Genomic DNA, 27046 nt, shown 5'->3' on the forward strand with positions numbered 1-27046 from the left:
GGCGACATGGAGGCTTTCTCCCAAAGGTAGATGCGTGCTGGTGTTCCTTTTGGTCGTCAATTTCCCTGCACAGATCTGAGAACAGTGACAAATCTGGATTAATTTACTTCACAGTATTATGGTAATCTCGAGTTACATGAATAGACCCCTTGATACGTACATGCATGTGATCTCTATGACAGCATAGATAAATGCCTTTTCATGACTGCATTGTCAAAGTTGTCATTTACAAATGACATGCACACTCAGGTTATCACTGTTTGATATCATTTTATCTACACTCAACCATCTATGTTTAGGGGCTGTATTTAAATCTATGTGAAGTGCACAAATAAATGAAGCCTCACAGACAGATTGATTGCCGTTCACTAGCAGGAGGTGTCACATAAAAATGACATGGTTTTTCTGGATGTGCTCAGAGAAAGGACCGAGAAAGTCATCTGTGGTCATTTTTAGCCAAGACCGTTGATCAAAAGTTTTAATTCTGAATACAAATTGGGAATGAGTCTCATAAATGTTTTATGAAAGAATTCTAGAACTAAAATGTAAAGGCATTCCAAGCATGCCTTCAACTCTTGTACATACTTAGTTGTGCATTTTACTCCTGTATCATTCCAACAAATACTTGGTTCTGTATGAAAGTTTCTTAAAGGTTTATTGGACATTGGATGGATTCAGTGGCGATATTCCAAAAATGTTTTTTGTTTTGTTTTTGGTTTTTTCAGAAAGTAGCACAAATGACCACCTCTAGACAGCCATAATATAAAACTGGTTTAAATCATTGGAAATAAAAAAAAAATCTTCTCAATTCTGCAAAAGATCCTTAATTGATGAACATTACTCAAATAATCGATTTTTACATTAGTGCTGGCAAAAACTTAAATGTGCTGATGGAGTTCAGCTATTCTTCCTCAGATCAAGGTCATATGAACGCTTTGAAGGTTGAACATCTCATGAAATCATGGAGGGGTTTCTTGGCGTATAAAAAGGTATTTTGGTTTCATCTTTCTAGACTTATGAGTAATGAAAACAATTAACCCCAGACCCCTGGGAGTGAGGTTCGGGTTTGCATCGTCATTTGCCACATGGAGGGAGAGAGAGCGAGAGAGAGAGAGCACCCATACCATCACGATAACAAATAAACATACACCTTTTTTCTTTCTTTCTCTTTTGTGTGCTGACAAACAAAACTCACATACTCATTCTCTCTGGGCATGTGCTACTGACATCAGCCCCAAACACACCTTTAAGCACCTGGGCTGATTGGTTAACTCAACCCAGGATCTGTTCACCACTGCCCAAGAATATTCCGCTTTTCCAAGGGACCATCAGATAAATTGGGAATTTTAACGAGCACAAGTTCGTATGCAGCAGGAACTGTGTACACTTCACAGTTGCAGACAGCAATTATGGGATCTCCCTTGAGATTGTTAAAACATGCTTTCATAAAGACGTCTAACGTATGTGTGTACAGTACCAGACATCTATGGATTTCCAATAGAAAGTACTGGGTGTTCTGCATAAGGTTTGTGAACATACGATCAATGAATAAAATTCATTTTAAAACTATTAGAAAATACCTAGTTTGGTTGGCCTCTAAGGAACAGGAATACATAGTTTGTATGTTTTATGACTTCAGCACAAGCTGATGAATTGCAAGCACTGTAATTTGCAATTCTATGCACTGTGCACAAGGTGAAAGAGTCCATTTTTAAAAAGGGGCTTTCCTGTTTATTTTGAATTGTTTCTGGGTTTGCTTACTCCCCCACCGTCGATGTTTTCTTTTCCTGCAGGAAAATGTTGTGGCAAAATTCAATTAAGCCATTGCCTGAAAATTCCTATGGCAAATCATTGCCCTTTCCTTGTTTATGGAGACAGTGCATATTAAGTGTTTCAGTTCATTGGCTCGAAACGTTGTGTTTATTAATTTATTCAGCCAGAAGGCAGACCACTCATACAGTTTTATTAGATTTTAGGGGGCTAAATAAGGGAAGAAAAACCATTTTAAGGAGAAAATATGTATCATATATATTGATTAATGAGTCTGCCATGTAAATCTTGTTTGTATGTACACCAGGCCCAATATTGGCCCACACTAATGCTGTAATCCATCACTATTGGCATCTTCTGGTGATGTCCTAAGAAATCCTGCAAACTTTTAGACGTTTGAAGATCAAACCAAAAGAGCCTGCTTGAGCAGTACCACTCATAATATCTGAGAAGCAGAGATCAGCAGCTGCCGCACTGTTCTTTCAAAGAGGAAGCATTGTTTTTGAATGTCTGAAGAGCATCATGGCCTTGTAAAAATTTAAAATATAACTGGTAAAGAATCTGGTCTTTTTTCTGTGATCATTAAAACCGTATAATTGAAGGCTTTTCGCTGTTTTTGTCTCATAAGAACGGTGGGTATGTGGCTAAATTTGGAGGGCAAATGCGTGGAGGGGATTTAGAGATCAAAGGTACGACAAAAGGAAGAAAGGCCAATGGAGTTAGATTTCAAGGTAATTCAGTACATTAATTAAAAAGCTGGATACAATAAAGGGAATATAATCGTTGGAGGGTATGGCGGCTGGCCTACTAACTAACCGCATATCTCTGTAAACAATTATTGCACAGTTCAAAGTCTACATTATTAATTAAAGGTCAACTGTGCTGTGTAGCCTGTGTGATCCCTGCACAAAGGTGTGTAATCAGGATTTGATTTTTTTTTGTTAAATGTGAGGCAAAGGAAATTGCTTTTCTACTTCATACCCTTCTGAGATAAAATAAATAAATAAATAAAAATGTTATCAGTGTTACTAGCAGATTATTGCTACTACATTTATTAATCCAATGAGATGTATTCAGTAAGCTTCCAATTTGTACTCATATAGCATTGTGTATATTATGTTCAGGCTGCTAGCAAAGAAGAATCCATTGTAGCATTGTGGGGGGGGTAATGTGTGGGTAAGGATGCTAGTGGGCCATGGGGTGAAGAAATGGTATGAATGTGAGCAGATAGGGGAGAAACGGAGGGGAAGGAGGGGATTCAAACATATACATACTGCCCATAGACTTTGGTCCAGTGATTTAGAACACTGATAATGAAGAAGGGGACATGAAATGTGATCCTCCTCAACTATAGAAAATTGCCAGTGGTTAGGAAACATTGCATAAATGTTTCTTCAGTGGTATTCAGAAAGCATGACAACTGACGGTCAGGTTAAAGTTTGCTAAGAAGTGCCTAAAAGAGCCTCCAGAGTTCTGGAAAAAAAGGTCTTGTGGACAGAGACTAATTCCACTACTTAAAATGTGCTCAAAATATTGTGTGACGGCATGTGGCACCTTACCATTTTCCATCTTCTCTTTTCTCCCTCAGTCTTTGCTCCCTTGGTCTTATCCACATGTATTCCTCCAACCGTATCCCTACAGTGTGGCAATACCACCATCTTAAATTGCATTATAAACCATATAATGAAAAACCATAGCAGGACCGTAAGCCCTACCGCATTGCAGATCAACATTGTTACCTTAATCATCCATGTATTAAAGCGCACTGCACGCTGTAAATAAAACTAAATGCGCTGAAGTCACGCTGTATGCAGTCTAATGAAGATAAAAGTATTCTTAAAAGGTCACCGGCAGCTTAGCCATGCTATTTGGCAATTGCTCTTCCCATTGTGGTAGGGGGCCTGAACACCCTGTCGCATCGATGAGAAATATTAAGCGGGATGTGAGAACTGTGCAGCGCAGTAAAAAGGAGGAACTACTGATAATTCCCTCGCTTCTGATGAAAGCAGGGCTGCACTACACAAAGCAAGAAGCTTTGCTCTTTTGGCACTTGCTGTTTATCTTGGGACTATGCTTTCCCCCTCTCTAGGGAATTACTGTGATCTGACCCCTGATCTTTGCATTGTAAGTCACTCTAGATAAGTGCATCTGCTAAATGTCAGTAAAATAAAAGTAAAAACAATGCAAAATAACTGGGCACTGACAGGAGGTGGAAAAGACAAAACAAGGGAAGGAAAAAAATGTTTAGAAGCTAGGATGTTAGCGTTGAAAATACAGGCTGTCAGAATGTCTCAATTTTGCCTGAAACTGTGGCTGAAAATACACAGGAAGCTGTGGTGTGCATCACAGCAGTGATCCCTCTTACCCCAGATATCTCATGTCTTACACATTGTGGGTGAATTTCAAAAATGTGGACAGCCTGCTGTCGTGCTCTTGCCAGTGAATCTCAAGCTGATTTGTTATGTTTCATTTAATATTAATGTGCATGAAAAAAGTATATCTAAAGTAACCAACACGTCAGCCACACATTCCTGTTCCCCACAAATAAAATCTGTCACCTTTTTCACATTTGATTGGTGAGGGTTTGCATGCAGGAAAACTTGTAACAGCTTAAGACTGTGCTTTTAAGGCTGTCAGAAAAAAAGCTTTCTATTTAAAAAGCTTTACAGATCAGTTCAGTTAATGTGAGTTTCCACTCAAGTGATATTTGTTATGGCTTTGAGTAAAGCTTCAGACCTTTTTTGAATTTAACTACAGGAAATAGCACACATAATGTACTGCTCTTGGTGATGAAAACACTGCTTTTTCACAGATAATTGGTATATATTGTACAAACAGCTGAGACGATCAAGCATCCTTTGAAGTAGATATTGTTAAAGACAGCTGTGTGTTTATAGCAGACAGCATCTTAAGGCAACTGTTTAGAGTTTCAATTGTGCCAGCTGAATTAAGAATAGCAATGACGGGCCCAGTTTCAGTAATTATTAATCAACATTATTAATTTGCCCCACAATACCGACATATGTTTGAAAAATAATAACATACTATTTTTTAATCAATGCTCAAATCTATGCATAAGTTTGATACACCTCATGAAACCCCAAAAAGCATTTTGTTGACACAGAAATTCAGGAAGGCAAATATATAGGTTCAATTTGCATCATACACTCACACAACAAAAAGGGCTTCATGACATCAAGAAATAATCGCAAAGCTTTAAACGCATGATTGGTTTCCCATCACTGTGATACTTCTCAGTTCTGATGTGAAACTGTGGATCTCTCTAAGCCTGCAGCTAATTTCTGAAGTGTTCTGCATTGCTGGACCTTATAATTATTTCAGGTGAAATTTCTTCACCAGTGCATAGCTGTAGATATGACTTCTTTACATTACCTTCAGTGAGGCTTATGAGGGGGAATCGAGCTCTTTTAACTGCCGTAGACAGATCCTGCATGCAAATGCAATAAATAAATGTAATTTTTCCACTAACCGTTAAGAGAACAAAAATAACCATCATAGTCATCAAGACTAAGTGTCATGGAAGACCACAAAGGCAAAACTCTTCCAGTAAAATATTTTTAGGTCAAAAGCTATGAAATAATCCAAAATGGCAGACCTATGCATAAGTACGCAAGGGGGTGTGCCACTTTCTCTTAGACAATTACAGCAAACTCAATTGAGACACTGAGGACGGCTGAGGCCAAAACATGTTTGTCTCCGATTTCCATAATTAAGGGCTGTTGCCAGGATATTTATGATGTATTAAAGTATCTTTTTTATTTTGAGTGCAGCCTCCCGTTTTCTTTTCCTATAGCCACTTTGAGCAGCCTACGCACCACGTAATTGAATTCATTTCGTTTGATAATTTTCAACTTTTGAACTTTTACCTTCCTTGAAATATGAGTGACAGTAATTTCACCATTGCTATCCTCTCAGGGGAGCATTATATAAGGGAGCCACCTGTAACCCAAAACATCTTGTTGCAGTAATTTACAGTTATTTGATAAATCGCTGTGAATATTCATAAGCAGGAGACACACACAAACAAGGAAAGTCTGTGCACTATGCATCCTGACAACTGCAGGGGGGGTATAGTCCCGAGGGACAGCAAGTATGTGAGGTGCAGACTCGATTGACAACTTCTCAACTGCTCTATTGAGCAGTAAACTGTCATAGAAATAAATATTTCTGTGAGCATGGAACAACAGCAAATGAACGCAGGGTCTGAAAAATTTTTAACGTGCTAGAGTGGGATGGCGTGGGGGAGCTGCGGTGCAGGTGGGTCCTTGGTCTGCATCAGAAGATGGTCAACATTGCTGCTGCTCTGACTGCCCTGCGAAGCTCTTTCCACCACCAAAGGGCCAGAGCAGACAGCAGACATAACTGGGAAGGGCAGACCCGAAGAGTGGAAAAAACTAGACATGTTGAGTTTGCAGAATGGAGGAGTCTGGCTGGTGTGTATGGTCTATTAATCTTCTGAATGTATGGAAGCACTCCCCTCTGTAACCTGGTAGGCCAGCACTAAGGTTGTAAATTTGATGCAAGCAGTGACAGTGGACAGTAGTGAGGAGGGTGGTGACATGGGAGTATTTTGGAAGAGTGACACACAGACACACACACAGTCATAAGACAGAACAGCTTTTTTGTTGGCCTGTATTATAGCCATGGGCCAGGTAATACAGATTGGCAGGTTTTGTTGAGAAATAATGTATATCTGTATACTTATAAATTTCTCTTACTGGAATTAAAACAATGCATTTTCCAGGAGAATAAGTGGCAATTGCAGTGCTAAGATGTGCAGACTGTCAAGTTTAATGCACCATGTGGTTTCCTCCATATCACATGTCAGCTCAATAACTATTGAACAAACTGCTTTTGAAATGCAGGTGGACCACTCGACTTGCTATCAAGCCTCTGAATGACACTGGTGATACCCTACAGGCATATACACTGAAGGAACCTTTTGACAAATTATCCACATGTTATTAACCTTGTGGCTCAGCTTTAGTGGTCAATTAAAAAGGACTACTCAGTTTGAACAAATGAACAATCTGTCTAATGAAAATGTATACACTCAGTGGCATTGGTAATGTAACCTCATAAAGTAGTATTATTGAAGTGTAATGAAAAATTACTGATTCTCCCAGCAGGATAGCATTGCACCTCTGTGGTTTACCAGTAGGAGGCAGAATTGTGCTGCGTGTGAAAAGGGGAGGAGGGAGCTGTAATGCTTGCAGGAACAGCTGTTGTAGGCTGGCAGAAGTTGACGCATGACAATATCTAAACTATGATGGCAAAGAGTTCACACAATTTTTTTTTTACTGTGCAACAAAAATCATAATGGCCACCGTCAGCACTAAATTTGGCTGAATATTTTTTTTTCTGCAGCTAAGAGAGTTCAGCCTTTCTGCAGCCATGGTGACGACAGACCCATTAAGTCAGAGGTGAGGGGTAATTCACATAATTTTCATTGTGCAATTCCATTATGCAAATCAGGAACAGCCAGTTCCAGTCCTCATGAATTGGAGCCCTGCAGCTTTCAATTAGCGGCTGATTTCCACCTGGAATACTACGCTGTGGGCGCGGTGACTTCCTATCTGACTAAAGACTTCAAACAATTAAGAGAAGAGCTTGGGTAAAGACTAGCAGACCTCGGGGCCCCTCAGGAATGCAGGTGCCATTCCCCAATTCCAGTCGCATCACCGAACACATGAGCGCATGTTTTTTTTTTTTTTTTTTATGATCGGCACTGCTGTTGATTTGTTTTCCTCACTTGAATCAGGCTCTGGTGAGCAGGAACTGCATTCGTTGCACATGGATTCCACTGACGCCCCAACTCGCACACGCCATTGCGTGTGGTCGGTCAAGATTGAAATGAAGGTCATGTTCATAATCTTGTTCTGAAATGGCGGTGAACCTATGATGGCTGGTCTGGGACTAACGCTGTCTGAAAAGGTCACGCGTTGCTGTTCTGCTTGTCACGCATAGAAAACTATACCTATAAATGTGCACACATCCACTTTTTGGTATCTGGTGAGTAATACAGTATGAGTCCACGGAAGAGCATGTTGTACAGTAGGAAATTAATGCAAAATGTCTTCCACACAAATCATACTTTAAGAACTTAATACTATGTCCTACTCTTAATTACTTTTTCCAATCAAAATCCAGCCCAAAACAACATCTGCAAAACTGCAAAGTATAGTTTTTACTGATGGTTAGACCATTACCTCTTTTGCAAACACAACATTCACACGGTACCGATGTCAATGGTTGAAGCACAACTATACAATGCACAATCCTGGAATGTAATCAGCATGGGGAAATAGGAAATATACAGTATACAGGAGTTAGCAAAATGATATTTGCTTTCCATTTTTAATGATAATTGCAATTACAATACAAACAGTGCTCTCGCATCAAACACTGTATTTATTGCATTATCTTCAAGGAAGATGAAGCAATAAATAAGTCAGATTAAACACGTGAGGTAAAGAGAAGTAGAGAAAGAGAAATGTGTTTATTTATGAGTTGATGGTACAGGGTCACACAAAAGTCATTTATAACTCCAATTTCACACTGTAAGGGAAGTAGGCCTAATGACATGTCACAGATAGCGTGGTTATGGTCAATTTAACTAATAGGTAGCCTGCAGTGTTTTGCTATTACTAAAAATGTATTTAGTCAAACTTGAATATTCAGCAACCTGGGAAATTCCTAAAGTTGCTTTGGCATGTTTGAAACTATATTAAAACAAATGCAATCGCGAGCAAGGTTCTGATAGGGGCAAAATGTTAGATTTCAGCACCAGTACAGTGGCACATTTTTCAACATGGGATTTCTCGCTTTCACACATACCGGAGGTCCCATAAGTCCCAGAAATCCCTTGGGCGTTATGAACCAAAATTGAGACTTGATGGTGATTTTTCTTCCCTTCATGGTACAGATGAGGTTCATGAAATGCGACAGCTGCTGGAAGGTATCTGTAGCACCTTTCAGCGAGTCACGAACTCCCTGCCACGAAGCGTGAACCCTCCAGCCAGCCGACATCTTTTACCATACAAATCACTTGACACTCATACCAGCTGTCTGGATGTTAAGGGATGAAGAACAGCACAGTAAATCAATCTTTATTTTTTATAGTACTATTTTTAAGATGGTAGAAATAGCAAGATAGCAAAAATACGGTTTGATGTTTTTGGGTCAATTTTTGGGAATTATGGGATACATACTCTTTGCTCTCTTGGTTTCCCCGGAAGATTTTTATCCAGCACTAGATTCTGGGCTCTACAACAAACTCCATGGCCTTTGTGTGGTTTCTTTGTTGAACGCTGTTATTTTGAGGTTGCAAAATAGGAAATGGGCCAGCGAAAAAGAGAGAAAGAGAGGTTACCTGCCGATGTCAGCCATCTGCATGTTAACAATGCCGGCAGTCACGAGGTTAAACGAACCACCCACGGCCTCTGGTTTCAGCGTTTGAGAAGCATTTCAAATGCATTTCCTGGAATCTAACGGTTTTCTGATGAGCTTTGAAAAGGGAGATCCCAGACGTATAGTAAGCGTACAGTAACAGAGTTCTGCTCGCTCTGGCAGACAGCAAAGGTAGTTTCAGTGCTTGGTTTCTCATGACTTGACAATTGAAAATGCTGGCGAAGCTGAAATTTAATAAAGCAATCTGGGTAGATACAGTTCTGTTGAATATCTACTGATATCAGATTAACCACACCTTTAAATGTGGAAAGTTCTGTAAAAAAATACTAAAACATTTCATTAAAATTACCTGAATTAAAAAAAAATTAGTGAGGTTCTGAATCCATCAGCTTATAGTACACAGTTGTGTAAATTTTTTTACATTTCGAGCTGCCATGACGAATATATGTGTACCCATTGTTCAGGGGTTTCTTGCAAATGTGGATCTCAGCAAACTGAAGTACGGTCAGCTAAACATATTTCTTCGATATAGCACAAGCAGGAGAGTTTATCTTGTGACCAGTATATGGATGGAAGATCACACATGACACGATGGATGGCAATCAATCTGTTTTAGGCATAATGAAAAGATGTGACAAATGGACACATTTTTTCCAATCTTTTTTTCATTTACAGCAATATAAATATACACAGCATGATAGATTTGAGAGCACAGTGTTTTTTTTTTTTTTTTACAGCATTGAGAGGGACACCTAAGAAAAGGGGAAATGAGAAAGCCGCACACTGAAAGCCATTGGTTGATTCGCAGAGCGACTTCCTGTCTGCCCTGTTTCCACTACATCACGATGAGAACTGGGCGGTTTCCTAATTTCACTCACCATGCCGAATCACGTCATACTGAACACAATGTCTGAAGGACTCCTGAACAGACACATTTTTTTTTAAATCAGTCAATTCAAAATATTCAAAATCTGGTTAAAAAAAAAAAATTCAGATTTTACAATATGATAGATATTCCACAGTGGAATAGGGTCTGAAAAAAACACAGCTGAAACACAGCTGTCTCAAGAAATACAGCTGAGGCACTTAGTGTAGTGATCTACTCTACATTGCTGAGACTGTGTCCGTGCTGAACAAGGCTCCCACAGGGATTCCCTCTGCAGTGCAAGAGTGACTCCTCTGGTCAGTGCGATACTTGCCGTCAGCCTCGGCCATCTGCACAAGAGTTGCTGCCCTCCAATACACCACTTTTGCCACTCGGCTGGAGGGAAAATTTGGAGTAAAGGAAAGAAACAGGAGAGAAGGAAAAAAGGAAATTAATTGAATTTTGGTTATATCACTGTTTACCGTACAAGCTGAGCAGCCACAGGCATGTTGTCACCATAGCAACATGACTGCAAGCAATATTACTATGGCAATTTATAAAAAATAAAGTGTATGTAATGCAACCAGTAACACAATATTCTAAGACAGAGAAAGGAAAATGATATCTGATTCTGCTTGAAATCATTTAATTGACCCAATTATTTACATGGCCTGACATTATAGTCACATTTGATTGAAAGCTCTTGAATGGCAGCGGAAGACAGGTCTTAAATCCTTGTATACAGGTTCTTACAATTGGGTTAATCTATGTGTGAATTGGTATTGGTGAATATTGATAATGTCGTGGAACTGCCCTAATTTATCTCACTTTTCGGTTGCACTTTGCTATTTGAAGATGAGGGCCTTCATCTATCGCATACTCAGTCCATATTCGACCCGGTGGACGTAATCGTGCATTTACACCGATGTGCTTTTTAAAATTTGCATGCCTTCTGCAAGCTCTGTAAGAATTCCGGAGATCATCAAATGCATTTATAGACCATGTCTGACAGACACCTGTGCAGTACGCATAAAGCTTCTCAGTGAAAATTTACTCAAGTGAACAGGAATTGTAAGGACTGCGGAAATGTACTCCTGCTCCAAGAAATAAGAATGGCTGCTGTGAATAAATATTCTTTAGCTTTAAAAGTACTGGTAATTTGCCTCATATTTGAGAGACCTGACAAGCTTGACAATGGCTGCATTACCAAGTCAAAAACAGTGTGGTGCAAGATGTACTAATGCTACAATATTGGACAATGCAATGAGTTCATTAAAACATAAAATAAAATCTAACAAACTAGCAAACCAATACATTTGTCTAGAACAGTTATTATATACTGCAATAGTCAACATAACCTCCATCAGTGCATAGTCTAGCCACCAGTAAATAAATTTAACTTTGTGGCTTGAATGAGCTGGCTAGTAATGTTCTGGCACGAAAAAGAACAAAATGCATTGATATTACTTAGTTGCCTAGCTAGTGAGCATAGGTGCCACTTAATTTAGCAAGTTATAAAACTAGTTGTGAAAAAACAAAAATCAAATCCTCAAACATACCAATTTTTCATATTCCAGTTTAACAAAAAGAATTACGATTGAGATCAACAATGCTCACGTTGCCGACGACACGCAACTCTTTCTCTCCTTCTCCCCATCGGACACACAGGTCCCTGCCCGCATCTCCGCTTGCCTGAGGGACATTCAGAGCTGGATGGACAATCACCACCTGAAGCTCAACCCGGGAAAGATGGAGCTAATCTTTATTCCTGCTCTATCCTCTCCCCTCCTCGACTTTTCCATTTCCCTAGGGGACACCGTAGTGACATCATCACCCTGCGCCAAGAATCTCGGAGTGGTGATGGACAACAGGCTGTCCCTCTCCAAGAACATTGCAGCAGTAAGCCGGGCATGCAGATTTTTCCTGTACAACATCCGCAGAATCCGCCCCTTTCTCACCACCTACTCAACCCAGCTCCTGGTCCAAGCAATGGTTCTATCCCGCCTGGACTACCGCAACTCTCTTCTGGCTGGACTACCGGCATCTGCCACCAGACCCCTGCAACTCATTCAGAATGCTGCGGCTCGTCTGGTCTTCAACCTCCCCAGACACTCCCACGTAACTCCCCTGCTCACTACCCTCCACTGGCTGCCTGTTATAGCCCGCATCAAATTTAAAACATTGGTCCTAGCATACCAGGCAGTCAAGGGATCAGCCCCAGCATACCTCCACAAGATATTCAAACCCTACATGCCAGCCAGATCCCTCCGTTCTGCTACCTCAGGACGCCTAGCACCTCCCCCTCTTCGCACCTGCACTTCCAGAACACGTCTCCTGTCTGTTCTGGCCCCACGATGGTGGAATGACCTCCCTGTGGAGGTCACAACAGCTGAGACACTGACCCATTTCAAACGTCGACTGAAGACTCACCTCTTCAGGCTGCACCTCTCCCCATCCCTCCCTACCCCCCTGTAAATGACTGTAAGCTTAGGGTTGTAACTAGGCAGCTGTTTCGTAGGTGACTTAGGTGCATGAACTGTCTTAACTACTACTTGTATTTTTTCCATAGACTGCGTTGTTGCCGTTCTCGTTGTTAGTGTTAATCAGTTTAACCTTCAGGGTCCAAGTTGAACTATGCGGTTGTTCCTTGCACTTGGACCGGTACTTCTCTCTAGGGGTTTCGTCATACTTGTTCCTGATTATGGTTATACACTTTGTTGTACATCGCTCTGGATAAGAGTGTCTGCCAAATGCCTGTAATGTAATGTCACGTGCAAAAATGATGCCTAAATTCACTGCACACAAACAATGTTTGTATGTACTTGGGGTTGTATGATGGAACTAGTATTTATCAAGAGGGAACATTATTTGTCTGTGCGGTGTTTGACCTTGAGTTACGACATTATGGCTATGTTACCGCCTAAGAAGTCAATATACATGAAGCCTGGCAGGACTTAATTCTCATCATAAAGTCTTTATCATACAACATAGCTAAAAAAAAGCATTTCACTGACTTAAAAAAATAATAATTTTACTACTATTAGATTTCAATGGGAAGTCTGGTCCCTACAGACTGTCGTGGACTCAAACTGAACAGGAGGGGATTGATGTTCAATCGATGGTGTTATTTCGTAGAATATTAAGTCAACAGCAGTAACTGCGTAAGTGATGTTTACATTTGCATATTTTGTAATTACATAACCTTTAATTATAAACTCTAAAAAAATGTTTTTTTTGTAGTTTTTTTGATGAATTTTTACAGGTTATGCTTGCTGCAAAAAAACACCTGCACTTGTTCTATCCAGACATGGAGTTCACCATCCCTCTTCTAAGGTCATTCAAGTCTCTCCCAAAAGAAAAAATTGTCCTCATTTGCAAATGCAGGAGGGGTTTTTTTCTTCCTTTTGCATCAGTCTCACTAAGTACTGATCCACAGTCAAGAAGATCTTATTGACAGGTGACTGGTTCATTGGTCTCCTGACTGCTGATTAATTTATGAAAAGACAAGCAGTTCAAATAAAAAGGGAAAGTTGTGAAAGCATTGTCCTAATCCCAGGTCTTCTTCATATATGCAAAGGTCACAGATACATTGTTTCAGAGACCTCAATTTGAAAACGTCCACAGGGTTTACTCTTTCATAACTATAACTTCACCGGTGCGTATAAATGCCATTAATAACATAAAATGTCATCCGAAAACAAAGAAAAAAAATGACAAGACAGTTGTAATAAGATACCAATCAATCTTCACTTCTTAAAATGCCATTTTCTGTTACCCAATGCACAGAACAATATTTTCCAGAGGGAGTTAAAAGTAAAAAATGAACCAATATTGGGGGAATAAAAGATATATAAAATGCAAAATAAGAATTATAATGCGTGAAGATACTGAAAAACAAATTGATTTTTTTTTTTAATGATATTGATAACTGTGCATCTGCTTAACTGCTTATTCCTTTTGGCAAAATGGCCACATTCACAATGCTCAATTTGGATAGAGCTGATGGTAGATTTATAGACATTGCTTGCCAGTGGCTAATGCACATTACAGCACTAGTGAGTGCATATAAGCAATATTCATCATTTTCAAATAGGATCATGAGTTTTTCTCTAACTTTTCTTGAGGCACATCTCTAGCCACTGCATTTTGATCAGCAGAGACTAATTAAAATGAGTTGGAGGATTAGTAACACGATTGATAAAGACTCCGTCTATTTACAGCCTGACCCTTGAGCAGAGTAAAGTTAAATTAGGAATGGACACCCCCTTGGATATTGAGAAGCTTGTTTGCAGAAGTTTTACCAAGCTGCTAATTGTATTTAATTAGACACTTATTTTCTGTTGAGGGATTACTTGTCTCTTAAGCCACTATGCCAGAAATATGTCAACAAAAGCCATGATGTAAGAACAAATGCCCTATATACACAACCCAAAGGCTTTTAATCAGTCAGATCAAATACTGCTCTCACTTTCGCTAATGTGCTATATGGGTAATTATTCATTCAGTAATTACATTTTTTCAAAGATTAAATTACAGACTGACCAATGGAATTAGTGAGGTCCTAACTGTGGAAAATGAGGACACCTGGTCATTTAGATTGTTCCTTGCTTGGAAAATGAAGAGTTCAAAGACAAAGCAAGGTGGCAAGCCTGCATTGTATTCTTCAGTTTAAGGGGGGGAAATCATGAAAGGACTGTTCTTGAGAAAATATACAACAACCAAGTTGCACAAGTTATTAAGAGACTATCAACACTAGCAGTTTGGATTTTGAATGTAATGTTAGCTATTTTACAGTAAGTAAGTCCTTGCACTGTTATATTTCAAGCTCACATTGAACAATGTCCTGAATTCTTCTGTAAGCTTCAAATCATGCTTCCTCACTCATTGAATTATTATTTATTTTCTCAATTGAATATGCGTTTATAAAAATGTGAGCTTGGGTGGAATTATCTATCACAACTCTATTTAAACTTCCCCTGCATCCTATATAGGCTGATTTCCATCAGCCTATATAGGATTTAGAAAAGCAAAACAATTGGAGACAAACTTTGCTGCTTTCACAGCAGCTTGGAGAAGTATCCATTTCTACTTGTTGTGTTTGTTGAAGCATCAAGCCAAAGCAACACATTTTGGTGGTTCTCAGGTGTGCTTTAGGATGACCCCCAGGCCCCATACCAGTCATAATTCTTTTAGTTTGGCGCAATAGTTAGAGCTGAACAGGCAGCTAGAGGGTAATGTATTTAACAAAACATACCAGACTTGTCACTATCACTGCATGTCTGCGCTGCTATTATATTTGTTTTGTTCTTTAAACAAGGGTTTCCCCATTTGTTTCTGGCCGCCTGAAGCCATATTTATCCTCCTCGACTGCGGTGTCAGAGTGTATTTTTCTGCATCCATTAAGCTTTTAATGCTCTGGGAACTGTTCTGGTTCTGGCCTTGAAGTATTGATTTTTGTTATTCATTATTCCTTGTGCTAATGTGCCTGCCATGTCTCTCACTGTTTCACACAGATAGATATTCTTGATTACCGTCTCTGATATGGTTAAACTGTCATGTTTTCAGTCGTCAGAAGCACTGTTGGATTTTGAGTTTACAGACACATATTCTTGGCAGAAAGAAAAAAAAAAAGTTTAAAGTATTAAACTTTTTTGAGATAATACATTTTGGATGGTCCAGTTAATTTATTTTCAAAAATATTTTTTATTTTATTTTTATTGAATTCCCTTTGTAGTGTACTGTTAGGCATAGTAGAGAATATGGTTCTTGGGAATAGAGATTCATGTCCCCTACAGGGGACAAAAATGAATTGCTGGGTATTAGGAAGATATGACTACATTTGCTGACATATGGCCCCTAACCCCCTCTGCCCCCAGTCATCCAAACATAAAGGGGAATGACATTTATTTCAGTGAGCTTAAAATATCAGTTTGCCATGGCTTTTATTGGCTAACCTTTGGTACTTCTTAAATGGCAAACTTTGAGAGTACCATCCAAGAACAGCACTGGAAAAAAAATAGCATAGGTATTCTGTGCTGGAAATTGGTGTGTATAACTGAATACACAGCAATATCACAGTAAAATGTGGTACACCAGCATCTATAATAACTTAAAGTTTGGTTTCTATTCAAGACATTATTCTATACAATACAGTAGAACAGCATTCAGGTTTAAAGTGAGGCAAAACTGTAAAGCAAACAGTAAAACACCTTCATGTCAGTTTTCAGAAGAAATGTAGAGGTGATTGGAATTTCGCAAACGCAAATTCAGTAAATGAGGTAAAGTTTTCTAATGCAGGAAGTTGTGGTAAATGTCAGGGGAAACAGCAAGCCAGATGATTTATAAGCAGAGTTCTCTCATTTGTTGACGAAGAAGCAACGCAATACCCTGTGGAGTCTAGTTTTTAACATATGCAAAAGTAGAAGGAGGACCATGCAGACATTTGTTTTTCTATTTCCTCAATTGAACTTTTCAGCTCCAAAGGAGGAAGCATATTTCAAAATGCTCGGTCCGGATGATTTAAGAGTTACGGGAGACAACGAAAATAAATCTAGGTAGGTTCAAAGACCATGCTCTTTGTGTCTACAACTTTTATTTGGAAGAAACTGGGGATGGTCAATGGCAGTAAATAAATAATAAACTAAATAACAAAGTATTTTGTAACAGCCACGGAACTTCCTTTTTATTGTATTGCACAAGTCAGTCTGAGTTGGCCCTGGTTGTATGCTAAGTTTACATCAATTTATGCTAGAAATTCTGTGAAAAACCAAACATTTTGAAGATCTCATGTTGACTATCGTGTAGCTATGAAATAACCTTGTGAATGAAGGTTCAGCCATGACTCAGCCCTGATCGTGGTTTGTACGGAAAGTGATCGGTAGATTTTCTTTTGTTTTCCACGATGACTGTGCAGTGGATTACGGTTGTGATAGAAACATCAAGTCTTATATACCAAGCTGGGATTTTGGCATTTAAACATTAGAATGAGAGGGCATAATTTTGATTGTCTTGTTTCACAAAGCCTTTTCAGTAAAGCTGAGGCAAAGGGAGCTTCAAGGTGACTCATTTGAAATAATAGATGTTACGTGGAAATGCATCACGTCCATTTTGCTCAGCACGGCGAAGTTTGTCAGCTTGTCAGTTTTGTCACATAATTACGGCAATCATAGGCATGCAAGTGCACTGCACTATATTGGGAGCTGCTTATAATTCTTGTATAAACTGTTGTGGTCTTGAAATGTGGCATTTGCGAGAATCCGCTAAGAACACCGTCTGACGTGACGCAAGCGGAAAACCGGTATTAGCCTGTTCCTTTTCTGCAAAAAGGATGCGCTGCGGAGGCCATGCGGTTGACACCTAGAGACTAGCTCATCACACACGAGCAGGCTCGCGCCAGAGAATCGACCACATGGTCACTCCCACTGCCCTTTTCTCTCTGTACGCCTAACATTCTGGTTTCTTGACCTTCAAGTCATGCGATTGTGTAGAGACAGAGAGCAGTTTCATGTAGCAGTTCTGCAGGGCTGGTCTATAAACTCACCATGCTCTGCTTGGTGGGCCTGTGATTGCTCTGGGGCCTATGACTCATACCCCAAATGTATTAATCGCCTTAGTCATCTGTTTTTTTTTTTCTTCAAATGAACAAGACAACTTCCAAATATGCTTTTTTCATTGGTTATTTGTGCATACAGACATAAAAATGACAGGCTCCACAGAAATGTATAGACCCAGAGAGCTCTCACTAGTATCGCTGATAGATCTGATTGTGGAAGCCAGTTTGGTAGAACCTGACCATGAAGCCAAAACATATCACAAGACGAAATTGACATTGCACCAAACAGCACTCTTCAATACAAATTACAGAGGTAGTCTGATCATTCAATCATGTATGTAATGACTTTTTCATGCACCATGTTTATGTATCTGTTTGTTATTCGTATTATATATATATATATATATATATATATATGTGTGTGTGTGTGTGTGTCTATATGTTATTTATATTATAATGGCATTTACATTCACCATTTTGTAAGTGAATTAAAAGCTAGCTTTAGGCTACTGCTAGACAGTGCAGGTATACTGTTAAAACCAGTTTGTATCACAGTGACAAGGAAAACAATAATCTGGTATAATTAATGAGTGAATTGTTAAAACGACATGTTGGTTGGTGGGTGGGCAGTTCGGTTTCTGTGGGGTAAGGAACTCAAAAAATGTCCCACTGAGTTTCACAAACAGGCTAGCGCTGGCCCTGGAGATATCGATTTAAAAAAAAAAAATTTTTATAATGTTTTTAATGGTTGTTTATCAGAAAAGTCATCTCATTTTGATAGGTTGAGTTCTCTATCACATGGGTTCCAAAATGTCATCTCAAGCCCCCCTAGACCTACTGCTATCTCACTAAAATGTTTAACCTTTATCCAACACCCGCTGCAGGCTCCCGTACAGCGGCTATTTGACACATTAGCACTTAGCAATTCACTCTTGCTCATGGAGACCCTCTGGGTGTGCAGTTTTTTGTAATTACTCAGCACTTAATTGCTGAATTAAAGTACTTTGATTGCAAAGTTACCTGATTTCTCTTGGTTTATTTGGTCTGAATTGGTTTCTGATTCTAAGTTGCAAACAAAAAAAGCCCTTCACTGCAGCTTTCCAAGGAAAAGCATAAGAACCACTGTATGACCACTGTAGCAAAATCATGTCTTAAATGGTACATAATTACTCTGGGACAGTATCAATAACGTATTTTGTACAATATGCCAGTTCAAATATTAATTATTATTACAATGTATTCAAGGTTGTGTAAATATTATGGGTGGCATTGTACTTTTTGGCAATCAAGGACAAGGTTGTGCTGGACAACATGTGCTACTTCGCTCAGGTGCTGTGTATTTAGTTGTCATACGTATTAAGTCAATGAAATGTTCCCTACAGGTTAAAAGCCAAGGAGAAGAAAAGCAGACTGAGTCTTCTGATGACCCGGTCAGGGTCCCACGAGAACGTCAGCCCCGAAAAAAAACCTGCTGCCAAGACCACCAAGTAAGCCCGTCCCCAAAATTCACAGAAGTGTCTGAAAATGTAAAACTGAAAATCTGAAGCATTGTGTCACCACACATCGGCATTAAAAAAAAAAAAAAACTCAAAGTGGCTGAAAGCTTCTGTTACTTTGTAAACAGGATCACACAAAATCATTTATTTTAGTGACACACTTTGTTGCTATGGTGACATGTGACAAAATTCTGAACAGCTTAAATTACATATGTTTTTGAACTAGTTTTTGTGACAGAGCTCTTGATGAATTGCACCCTGGAATCTGCTGTTGTCATTGGAAACCTTTGCAAACTGGGCTATTCATCTCCCTTTTCCCTGTTTTGATTTTGAATGCAATGTTCCTTTATTTTATGAAATAACTCAGCTTTTTTCTGGCGTTGTAAACTGTCCTGAAAATATTGCCAGAAGCTGCAAATTGTATTTCCTTGCTCATTCAATTGGCACTTTTAGCAATGTAAACTCAGGTTGAACCATCTGTTCCAACTTGTTTGCAGCCTCTCATCATTCATTATCCTTTTATAAGGGAATTAATTGCAGTAATACAAATGTCTAGAAAGCAGAGCTGGTGTGGCGATACAGTATATACATATACCTATGCAGAATTCAGAATTAGGTTTGCCGTATGCAGTAAAGTCGTCCCCAAGATTTGAGATTCAGTACGTATTTCATACAGTCTGGTAGTCCCTGCCATGGTCTAAATACATTCATGCGTGTTTAAGAATTAATGCCAGGCAATTATACAATGGCATTTAAAAAAGAACTGGACTGGAAGCAATCTTTTCATTTTACTTTATTTTATTTATCTATTTATTTTGAACAGGCACCCTATACTGCCTATTTGCAAGATTACTATGCTTTAAAAAAAACGTAAGCACTGCAATTTCAGACAGCAAAGCATTATGGAAAAAATATAAGATCGTAACAAAGAGGCAGCATGATTTAATATTCCTACAAAAATGCCCGCAGTTGCAATAGAATGATGAAAGAAATGGTCCCTGCCAATAAACAGTACCAGCAATACAAAGGAAAATTTGCCTGTTATTGTGGTGGAAAGTGATGTTGCTTGGGGTACAAATGTATTCATGGTTTCATCAATATGCATTTTTCAGTATCCCACCAGAAGAGGCATTGAGATGGAGTGACTCCTTTGAAGAACTACTAAGTCATTCAGGTTAGATTTCTTTACATATTGAAACTCTGCATCCTATATGCTAGTTATTTAACCTTATGCATGATATGTCACTACCGTGACATTCAGATATGTTAGTCTATGGACCTTATAATTACTTCTGTTCACAAGATGAAAGGCCAGTTTGATGTATGCCATTATATAGTTTCTATATATGCCAGAGTGAATTTTTTTTTTTTTACCATTGTCACAGAGACAATATTTTGATTCCCACTCAGGCAGTCTTGCAAAAGAACAGTAAAGGTTTAATGTGCGATCTATAATAAAACATTAAGTGATGTCATGTGTGAGCACAAGAAAAGCATAATTTCAATGAATACCAATTTAAAATAAATGGAATTCAGGAGGGTGACAGAGTTTTATTTTTGAGGTACAGCTTATCAAAAAGATATTTTTTGGGAAAGTCAAAACATTCTGTAAGACATAAAGCCCTATGAAATATTGCCTTCACCTTGAAATTTTGCTTGAACCCCTGACTTTATTCAGCACCCTTCACCAAAATATCGATGGCACACTTCTATTCTAGTGATGCGTGTTTAGGCCTCTTATATACAATCACAGTCTGTATGCTTTTAATTTAATACCTCCTTGGTAACCAAAACCTACAAAACATTATTAGCTGAGCATGAAAAAATGATTCTATTTTCCTTCTTGCTCATAGATCAGGCCAATAGTTCAGTGATAATATGGACTGTGACAAGCATTGTGACAGACTGTGTAATGTAGTGCAATAAGCGGGGACAGTTCTTGGCCATACCTTGAGGACAGTAGGTAGACACATGTCTGAAGGTTCCTACAACTCGTATAAAGTATGACTGAATGCACACCTACTGCTAAAGATTGGCTGATTAGTCAGGGCAGATGTCAGTGGTGGCTTCATACCTCATCTGCTTTTGTTATGATCTGAACTGACTGCATTCACTGATTTGCCTTCATGCGACGTTATATGTCTAGAAATTAGATCATGTTTTACACGGCTCAGCAGGTGAATTCTCGAGAAATGACCAGTGCATTCAGTAGGGACCTGCCCTTGTAAACTCAACCTGACTGGACTAGTTTGGAATATTGGTGATATGTCTGATGGTCGTCAGAACAAGAGACAAATGCTAGCACATTGCTCATATCCCTGTAATCAGCCAACTGTCAGTCATATATCAGCAATAATCCAGTAATGCTACATTACCTTCCCTCAAAAAAAAAATCATCAACCAGTGGCCAATGTTTGCACCATGAACGGCCCTCAACTGGTATTTTTGCATTTCAGCCAACTTTGGCAACTAGGGATTATGATTTTCAGTTATTTCACAGATTAAGTGATCGCAAAATGTGCTCAATTTCAAATCGAGTCCTATAGCATGGGGATGAACCTATTTTCGGAAGGCATCTTACCCTGGCGGTACCACTTATTGTATAGAAAGTGAACGCACACATTTCACATCAGTACCCATGTCTTTCCATCATAAATAAAATCTTAATGCTTAGCGTCTTGTGTCAATAAACACAGTCAATGTGAGATATAATACAAATCATTTTTTTCTCAACTAACAAATGTTATACACCCACAAAACCAATTAAAAATGGCTTGGCTGAATACTCAATTCTGATTAGCTGGGATGTGTGCATTATTTCTTTCCATATATGCCCGACCATGAAGTAGTGCCTATGAATTTCAATCACCATTTAAAATTAAAGCGCATCGATGTAACTAGATAAATAAAGTTTAATGTGTTATTGACTATAATTCCATACTTGGCTAGCTAGCTATCTGTGATAACAAACATGCTGTGAGACCATTTTGACTTAAAACCAAACTGAGCTTTAGTATTAGGTAACCCAGTTGAGGGACTAGAATGACATCTTTGTTCCAAAGTGACATGGGGTGTGGGATATTTGCAGGAATAATTTGCATGTTTGCATTATAATTGACAGAGTGGAATTTCCTTCTGTGCACAGCATTCAAACTGCATAATGCTCAGCCCCTCGGAAATGATTTCGCTTGTACAACAACTTACCTATAAAAAGCATAATTGCAATCAAAACATGAGTTTATATATATATATATATATATATATATATATATATATATATACTTTATTCTGTTCATATTAGTTGAAAAAATATCCTCTATTTTAATGTGTTTCTTCTTTTTTTACAGACTGTATAATAAATTAATAAACAAAGCCAAGTTCCAACATGTTGTATATGCATTGTCTTGTATGAGAAAATAAAAAGAGTAGGCACGCATCTGATGAGTCATCGATCAACCCATTACTCTAACCCATCCCTAGTGGCAACCCTGTTCGGGTCAAATCAATCATAGATCAACTTCCAACATTCACACACAGTTGAATACACCTAATGTGGTCATCATATGCTGGACAGCAGCCTGTATCGGCCAGAGATTGGTATACTGTTTGCCAAAGAGAAACCCTCTCTAAGACCCCACTTTGGTTCTTAGCGTGGGACCTGAGACTTCATCAGGACATGTGTTTTGGTTGGGGGCCAGTGAGTATCTCCACTGGCCTTTTTGCCAGAAAGCAGTAAACCTAACAGGCCACAAATACAAATGACACAAGGCTAATGAAATCACATAACATGGTCAGACTGTTCCAGTAAAGTTGTTAGTTGACATTGTTTAGGAGGGGAAGACCTTCAGTTTCATCACCCTTCCTCCTCAGTGATACAAAATAAATTCAAGGTCTCCACCTCCAAAAAATCTACATGACATGTCATGACATCTATTTCAATTTCTTGCTAAATCTCAGTCTTATGCTGCATTTACTGTAACATGCATTCTCGTTTTAGTTCAAAAAGGTTGTTGTTTGTCCGGTTGTTTTCAGCAAAGGAAGGGTCAAGTGCATCAACTTTTCTTTGTCTCTCTGTCCTTCTAGGTGGCCTGGAAACATTCACCCAGTTCCTGAGAACAGAGTTCAGTGAGGAGAATATTGAGTTTTGGTTGGCTTGCGAAGACTACAAGGGGACCAGCTCTGAAACCAAACTGATTTCCAAAGCCAAGCAAATCTATGCTGTGTACATTGACTCTGATGGTCCAAAAGAGGTAGGAACCTTCAACTTCCAAAACAATTCAAAGTGGCTAGCTTCCATAGCCAAGAAAAAAGTATTAATTAAGCCTCCAAAGCCTTGCAGTGTGTGTTCAATCATTGTTAATTATGTAAATACTGCTGATTACATAGATTATGCTGACCCCATTTAGTGGAAGACTCAGTGTTAAAAGTAAGCAAATATTGTTTCTTATTGGCAACCAAAGCATTGTTTTTGTTGCCAATAATGTTTTTTTTTTTTTTTTTTTGCCAATACTGTTTTTTTTTTTCTCTTCCTTTTTAGAGAACAGTAACAAGTTGTTGTATTCACTGTCATTCTAAAGCAGAACATTTTAATGACGACTCATGAAAGCCATTGCAAATCCATTCCCCTATTTCTCTTAAATGACTAGTTTATAAATTGTCAGTGATAAGCAGGTGGGGTCTACTGTGGTGATTTTGAGTGATATACAATTTAGTAGTGATGGAAAACATATACACATCTCTAGCACCTCGGTTAGAGATCAAAGTACTAAGCATTGCTCCCTGAGAATTTCACAGTTCACTGAATAAAACATAAAACCCTGGGGAATGGCTTGGCTGGATATATCAAGTATTTATTTAACCTCTTTTTTGAGCAGGGGGGTCACGATGCTATGTGTGTGCTGGATATTTACAACCAAATGTTTTTTTTTTTGTCTTACTTTACTTGCCAGTTCTTTTATTCTTATACGGAGCTTGAAATGAAGGTTAATCTGAAAATTCAAACTAAATTCAACTATCAATTCAACTATAGTAAGTCAAGTATATCAAGTATACGCAGCGTTTCAAAGAACAGCCTGAGGTGCATTTTAACTAGACTAAATAAGGCTAAATGTCACATGCTCTCAAATATGAATTAGGGGAGAAAAAGTAGATTGCCTGAATGTCGGAGACATGAACTTAAATGAGTCTTAGAAGCTTCTGAACCTATGCATCTACAAAGGTTTACGTTTGTGATCTGAAACGGTATACTCTCTCTGATAAATAAATCAGATAAATAAATATGTTTTAAAAATAACGTTAGCACATGGTGCTACCGACCTGACCACTTTCGACCATCTTGTAGGTGAACATCGATTATTCGACCAAGGCGGCAATCCAGAAGAACATCCTCCGTCCCTCCCGGTCCTGCTTCGACGCAGCACAGAGCAAAGTCTACAGCTTGATGAAAAAGGACTGCTACCCGAGATTCCTTGCCTCCGACATGTTCCTGCGCATCTCCAACAGGAAGGCCCCAGGCACCATGTTCAGGAGACGGTCACGGTCGTGCGTCTTCAGCGAGCGCGGCGAAGCAGCAGGGGATTCCAGCGTCTGGCTGTAGCTCTCCCGCCAGGTCTGCTCAGTGCCGCTGCTGCCGCAGTAAATCATGACATTTACGTGAACTTTTTACAGCTTCCCTGGCTATTTATTATTGTGTCTTTAATTGAGAAGCAAGAGAGAAATGGGCATTGTTGTGAATACTAAAACGACAAATAATATATTAATGTCATTTTTTAAGACTTGTAGCTCTGCTTTGATTAATTTAATGATTTACGCAGGCCTCTAACCACGTCTAAGTGTTTTTTTCTCTAATTGTAAATTGTATTTATTGTGTATTAATGTTTAATCATAAATAAAGTCTAAAATAGAATTTAATTTTCTTTAAACGAGGAAATATTTTCTTTTCATTGGAAAATGTATTTTCCTTCAAACAATTCCAACAGATATGCAGTTAAATGTAAGCTATTATTATTATGATTATTAGTATTATTATTGTTGTTGTTGTTAAAAATCATTTTCCTACATATGATATTATCAAATATATAAGAATGAAATGAAGCGTTGTTCTACACACCTCAATTAATTTGTACTGGGGAGTGACTGACAGCTTAATTAGCTTTTCAGACATATGGGAAACCAAAACTGCATTACAAAGTGATGCATCCTTGGCATTTCTGATTTGTGTCATTTAATAGCAGGCAGGAAATGTTCCAGCTCCCAGGGCTGGTAGTTTGCAAAGGACTGTGGGGCCTTTTGCTATTAACAATGAGAAATATATTTTTGCAGTTGAGCCCATGATGTGGCTTCAATATTTCAGACTCTCTCCTAGTTTTATAACAAAACCGTTATTTCTTTGAAGGTCGAACCACTGATTCTGTTTCAGCGTACTGTAATTTGCATATTGAAAATAATAACCTGTGCTATATCCGTCTCCATGATGTTTGACAAAAATAAAACCTACCTTATTCCAAAAGATGATGTTGTAATGCAATTATAGACTTTCTATTTCTAGAATTTCTTGAATTTCAGAAGGAAATGGGGATTGTAAGATGGGTCCAAAGTACTACATTTGACCTACAGCTAATGTTCTGAGTTTAACATGGATTTGAGAAAATAGTTTTTGTTAATTTCACAGATACAAAGGGAAAAGCTGTTCAGTTGTTTGGGGAAAATAAAATATTGAAAATAAAAATACGGACTTTAACCATTTAAATGTTTAACCTTAAATTAAGCAGCTTGTTATATCCCGATATTCAGATGTAAGGATGGATAAGGAACCATGAACAGATGTATTTATGTTTGGGATTCATCGTTGGACTTGCCCGTGATTCCTCAGCTAGCTAGTGAATGTGTAATTCAGTACACACAGAGCAACAGTACTAATGAGAAATCTGTTGGACAAGCTTAGTAATGAGGAAAATACATTTTCTGAAGCTGTTGCTAAATGAGAGCTTGATGTTCTTGTTGATGAAGTTTTACTGAGCAAAAGCATTGTCCTTGGAAAAGTAATCCCGTAGTGGAATAATGACTAAATCAGAAAGAGTTGAAATTAGATCCATCCTGCCAGGGAGGTTATGTCTGAATCATTGGAGTGATTTTATTTATTTATGCATCCATCCATCCACCCATTATCTAGCCTGCTCATTCCTGGTCAGGGTTATGGGGGGGTTGGGGTGATGGTGTGGCTGGAGCCTATCCCAGCATGCAGTGGGTAAGAGGCGGGAATACGCACTGGATAGGTTGTCAATCCATCGCAGGGCACATACAACATTCATGCACACCATCACACAAACACCACACAGAACGGCCCGGCTGGGATTCAAACCTTCTTGCTGTGAGGTTCCGCTATCTACTATTTATTTATGTGTTTATTAAAACAAGAACTTTTTGTGATAACGTTTCAATTCAAATTCAGTCACAGTTTGGGGCCAAGGAGTTGCAAGATCCACAAGTTTAGATAATCAATTTTGTATGATATTTATTTTCCCTGTAATTTATATTTTTATTTGGTAGATCCTCTCTGCCTGCAGTACTTTTAGATTGGACTGGTGAAATAGCCTGCCCTATTATGCAATCAAAGGCCAAATGTTGCATTAGTTCAGTATTTCTTCTTTAGAAGAACTTGTTAAACATTTCCATGAACAGGAAATATACTTCTTTGGATGACCCTCCTGCATGTTTTATCTTACCTCCCAAACTCATAGACTTAAAAATATTAGTTAAAAATATTAGCCTGCCATGTCCTTCAGCAATTTTGAAGACTGGCATGTAGGTCCTCTAAAGCACATGCAGTATGCTAGCCAGTTCTGCTCCACTATTCTGCAGTTTAGGTGGATGTTTCCATCAGCAGACCTTTTCCTGGACAATGTTTTGACCTATGGTGTGTCCTGTCCCGTG

General features: G+C 38.7%; 1 protein-coding gene across 1 annotated transcript; it reads left to right on the forward strand.

The window, feature by feature from the left end:
• Positions 1-16408: 16408 nt before the first annotated feature.
• On the forward strand, positions 16409-25624 carry rgs18 (regulator of G protein signaling 18). Its single transcript, XM_035420617.1, has 5 exons — positions 16409-16620; positions 19001-19105; positions 20227-20288; positions 23198-23364; positions 24456-25624. The coding sequence occupies exons 1-5, from the start codon at positions 16499-16501 to the stop codon at positions 24708-24710; spliced, it is 711 nt and encodes a 236-aa protein (XP_035276508.1). The 5' UTR covers positions 16409-16498; the 3' UTR covers positions 24711-25624.
• The last annotated feature ends 1422 nt before the right edge of the window (positions 25625-27046 follow it).

Source organism: Anguilla anguilla, chromosome 6, assembly GCF_013347855.1.
Source record: "Anguilla anguilla isolate fAngAng1 chromosome 6, fAngAng1.pri, whole genome shotgun sequence".
Classification (NCBI taxonomy): domain Eukaryota; kingdom Metazoa; phylum Chordata; class Actinopteri; order Anguilliformes; family Anguillidae; genus Anguilla; species Anguilla anguilla.

Coding starts and splice junctions, on each gene's coding strand:
- rgs18 (XM_035420617.1), top strand. CDS start 16,499: ATGCAGACATTTGTTTTTCTATTTCCTCAATTGAACTTTTCAGCTCCA. Junction 16,621..19,000: donor GACAACGAAAATAAATCTAG/GTAGGTTCAAAG, acceptor TGTTCCCTACAG/GTTAAAAGCCAAGGAGAAGA. Junction 19,106..20,226: donor CCTGCTGCCAAGACCACCAA/GTAAGCCCGTCC, acceptor TGCATTTTTCAG/TATCCCACCAGAAGAGGCAT.